Source organism: Anser anser (assembly GCF_964211835.1).
Source record: "Anser anser genome assembly, chromosome: 2".
Taxonomy (NCBI): domain Eukaryota; kingdom Metazoa; phylum Chordata; class Aves; order Anseriformes; family Anatidae; genus Anser; species Anser anser.
Window position 1 is genome coordinate 33,488,842 of NC_139721.1, and position 4,250 is coordinate 33,493,091.

A 4,250-nucleotide genomic window follows, 5' to 3' on the forward strand; every position below is an offset into this window, starting at 1 on the left:
GTTCCCTCTCTACTTGGCATTTAAAGATGATGAACATCATAAGTGAGCACAAAAAGAAGAGAATGGGCACAGACATGGAAAGAATGAACAATTTTTTAATTAGGTGTAAAACATCACTTCACTGAGAACAAGTAATACAACCAAGTGATCAGAATTGCTTGTTACTGGCCTCCTGTCTTCACTATGACGCACTGAATACGTTTTTGTATATTACCGCTTACCTACCGAGTGATACTGGCTTAACGGGGTTAGACAAGGCTTTTCAAATGAAAGCTGTTCCAACACAAATGTGCCTCAGAAATAACTCAATGGACTGATTTGCTTTTTAATTAGCAATTATATCAAGAGTGGTTTCAAGAGTAAGAACAATATTTAAAAACACAGGTATTTTAAAATTATCTACAGTGTCAACCTACAAGAAGAAATTGGAATCATAGTTTTAGAATACACTTAGACTTTTAAATACATCTTTTCCTTGGCTAGAACTTATAACCACCTGTACGGATGTTTCCTAATTATTTTTTCTTTATTCACAGGATCAGGATGACTAATCAGGAATTAGTAGCAAGCATCAGATTTACAAAGTAAACTGCCAATATGAAAGGATCAATTTGAATTCTGCATGTATTCTTGTCTGATTCAGCAATTTTTTAAGTCTGAAAATATTTAGGACTTTCATTATTTTTATACAAGTACTTGTCAGTTTGTGTGTCAAACTTCTCCTTGGATTAAAAACATTTAAATCCAATTTTCACTTATTCAGAGTGCAAAACTAATTTAAGCAATCCAATCACATGAAAAGATCTAATACTCTTTACTTGAATTAAAGATGTCTTTCTTTGCGGACCTAAAAATCAAGATGTATACTTTTTAAGGCACAAGCTCTAAACAGTATTCTATCAGAGATTTCCTTCTGCATCCCCAACTTTCACAAATGGTGAATGAGTCCATTTTAACCAGTAGCTGCTAGTATTTTAAGTTGGTCCAAATACAGCATGCTTTGACAGGATTTTCACAGCACAGTTCTTATACTAACACGCTCCCCTAAGTACACACAGAAAAGACAGGCTACTTGTTTTCCGTATCTGGGAGCACTGTTCCTTGGGAATGGGACTCTATCTTAAAACACCATTTAGTACCTGTGACTATACCTTGCTGTGACTCAGCTGTTCCTTCTAACTTCTCCAGAGGCCCCCAGACCTCTAAAAGGAACTAGTAACAATACCTGTTTGCTTTCGGAAGACTCTTCCTGGCTAAGTAAAAGCCAATACCACTCTGGGTATGAAGAGCAGCATCAGGAGGAAAAAAGAAAAAAAAGAAAAAAAAAGAGCCCTATCTTTTTGCATTAAATGCAATTTCTCTCTAATCTTAAAAACTTGACAGGTAATAAATGATCATTTTTTTAATATGAATTTCACAACAGAGATTGTGAGTTTGCAGCACAGCCCATGAATTTTACCGTTCTCCTGGATAGTTAATAATAAAAACTAAATCAAGAACAGCAAGCACAAGACAGACATAAGCATTTTTTAGCATGTTTTGTGTCATTAACTTTGAAGAAAGACTGCACATTGTTTAGAACCTTTTTTTTCAGTACATTCCAAAACACATTTGGGGAACTCAAATGTTACCTGATACTTAATATAACAGAACATAACATGCTTTTCCATATATAGCTCTGCACCATAAACAATAAGTGACATTCCTATCTTCAAGTTATTTACTTTCACTGTTTTCCTTTTCCTCCTCAAAATCAAAATATAAGGATTTGTCATAGCCCATGAGACGGTTAAAATCCTCAGGATTCTGGAAAAGCAGCGGATTAACAAGCATTGATTTAGTTTTAGCATAAAACGTTGTAAACATCTTGGTGATGTCTGGAATCTTCACATCTTTCTGATGGAAGACAGTCACTTTTTCTGTCAAGATTGCATTGTATGTAATAGCTGTATAGGTGTCCATTTCCTCTTTGTAATAGAGTCGAATCACATAGCCTTTTGTAAGGATATGCAAAGTGACCGGAGTTACAAATGTAAAAAACCCTATCAACCCATAAAATGCAGCTTGTATAAGCAGACTATCAAATCCAATGCCAGTTTTGAGCATGATGTAGGGCACCATGAACAGGTTGAATACGCTGGTGGAGTAAGAGAAAAACCTCACACCTACATAAAACAAGAAGAGAAAACCAAGGTTAATACTTAGGAGTAAAATCATCTCTGCAATTGCACACGGTCTGCTACTATAAATTTATGTCATTACTTGAACTGATAAAGTTATTGAAAATCCACTTTTTAAAAAACTCTCTAATACAAGAAGCCATTCACAAGAACCAGGAAACTCAGTACTCTCTTCCTTCTACTGTTACGGTTTGTTTATATACTCACACTGGGTTTACCAAAGCTAGAAGCTATCTCTATTTCTATGATGAACTCAGCTATTATGCAATTACGCACAAGTATGAAGTTTTCACCTCACAGGCAGGAGTAATCACCACAGATATGGCCAGGCATCTCTCCCTTCCCCAGCAGCCAAAATAGACATTCAATGTGCTTTACAAAGAAAAGTTTGCTTTGTCCCCCACTGTGCTGAAAGTTGAAAAATCTAGCTTAATCAATACTAACAAGTACTCCACAGCCATCTTTGCGTACAACTTGGAAGACAGTAACCACCGCTGTGGAGCACCCCCAGTCCTTGAGCCACCGTAAGAACCAGTAGTCTAAGAATGCTGTGGAAATTAAGTACGTCATTTTTCCTTCATTTCAAAAACACCTAACAGAATACACTCAATGGACTACTTTTCACCAGGTCTTTGGAACATTAGCTGGTCAAAGAAGATTAACAGAAGTCTTACTACAGACAGCACTTTCCATCATAGTATGTGCCTACTTCAGAGACATTTCAGTAACGTTCAAAAGCATACAGAACGTGAATATCAGTTACAGCTAGTCTCTGTTGTCTCCTGGGTTGAGAAATGCACTCCACAGGCTGCAAGAGAAAAAGAAGCAGGCTGAGGGATTACAGAGTTGCACTGTACTATCAAAACTCCCCGCAGACCTAAAATCAACTGAAATATAGAAAAATTGTTAACATTAATTGTTACATGGTGGAGAAGCATAAAATCAAGCATGACAACAAGATTTTTTTTTTCTGTACAGAGGATTTGGGTTTTAGCAGAGATAGAAAGAACATTCAGTTTTATAATGTTGCATTTAAAAGTTTTTAAACAAACAAACAAAAACAAAACACAAAAAAAGAAGAGCAAATCTCTTCAAGTCACATACCAAACACCGCCTTTGCCAAGTTTCCTTTATAAACTAATCTTCCGTGTTCTGGGTGGTCAGGAGGGGCGGATGTGCTGAGGCTGCGAACAGCCAGTGCTTGGAAAGACGTAACCTGGAGGACGAGAGCAAGCAACAAACATCAGTACCAATCTGCACTTCACAAAGGCTTCTCCTTGTCCTGAAGCTACTCCCAGCATCCTGAATTAGGAATTAAGGTTAGGGTACATACTATGAGGCATACAGAAATTTCAAATAATATATTGATTCGTTATTTTTATGATGTTCCAACTAGTTATTTCAAAGCAGCATTAAATATCGACACAGTGATGTACAAACGTTAAACTCGCACCCCTTTTATACACGGCTTGCAGGAAGGCCTCCCAAACCCGCAACTCTTAAAATCCCGGTGCAAGCCCACGACTCCACAGCACACATTTAGCACCAAGCGAGACTGCAGAGGGAACCCCAGCCGCCCCAGCCTCGCTGCCCGGCGATCCCCAGCAGCTCCCCGGTTTACCCCACGTGTCTGCGCCAAAACCTCCCTTCCTGTATTTTCCCCGTTCTTTTCAGAAAGGAGAACGCTGCGAGGCCGAGGCCCGCCACCCCCGGCAGATCTCCCCCCCATACCTGCCGCCCCCCCGCGCTGTCCCGGCGGCGGCAGGCGGCGGGCGGCCCTCGGTGCGCGGCGGCCCCCCGCAGCCAGGCGGGGCCGGAGGCGGCCCGGCGGCAGCAGGCGGCAGCTCGGAGCAGCAGCATGTCGGCGGGCCGCCTCCCCGGCGGCGCAGCCCCGCGCTCAGGCTCCCCCGGCAGGCAGGCGCCGCCCGGTACCCACGGAGAGCTCCCCGTGTGCCGCGCAACGCCGCCCCGCTCCTAACATGGCGGCCGCCCCCCCCACCCAGGGGAAACTACATCCCCCAGCGTGCCTTGCGCGCCGCCGCGCGGCATGGCGGGAGCCGGGCGGCCTCG

General features: G+C 41.9%; 1 protein-coding gene across 1 annotated transcript; it reads right to left on the reverse strand.

The window, feature by feature from the left end:
• Nucleotides 1-75: 75 nt before the first annotated feature.
• On the reverse strand, nucleotides 76-4,178 carry TMEM70 (transmembrane protein 70). Its single transcript, XM_083822667.1, has 3 exons — nucleotides 3,912-4,178; nucleotides 3,285-3,396; nucleotides 76-2,165 (listed from the first exon to the last, which is right to left on the reverse strand). The coding sequence occupies exons 1-3, from the start codon at nucleotides 4,038-4,040 to the stop codon at nucleotides 1,717-1,719; spliced, it is 690 nt and encodes a 229-aa protein (XP_083678793.1). The 5' UTR covers nucleotides 4,041-4,178; the 3' UTR covers nucleotides 76-1,716.
• Nucleotides 4,179-4,250: the final 72 nt, after the last annotated feature.

Excerpts from the sequence above, each read along its gene's own strand:
- TMEM70 (XM_083822667.1), bottom strand. The coding sequence starts at position 4,040 with ATGCTGCTGCTCCGAGCTGCCGCCTGCTGCCGCCGGGCCGCCTCCGGC. Across the intron at positions 3,397-3,911 it reads ACAGCGCGGGGGGGCGGCAG|GTTACGTCTTTCCAAGCACT; the intron begins GTATGGGGGGGA and ends CTCGTCCTCCAG. Across the intron at positions 2,166-3,284 it reads CTTGGCAAAGGCGGTGTTTG|GTGTGAGGTTTTTCTCTTAC; the intron begins GTATGTGACTTG and ends TGTTTTATGTAG.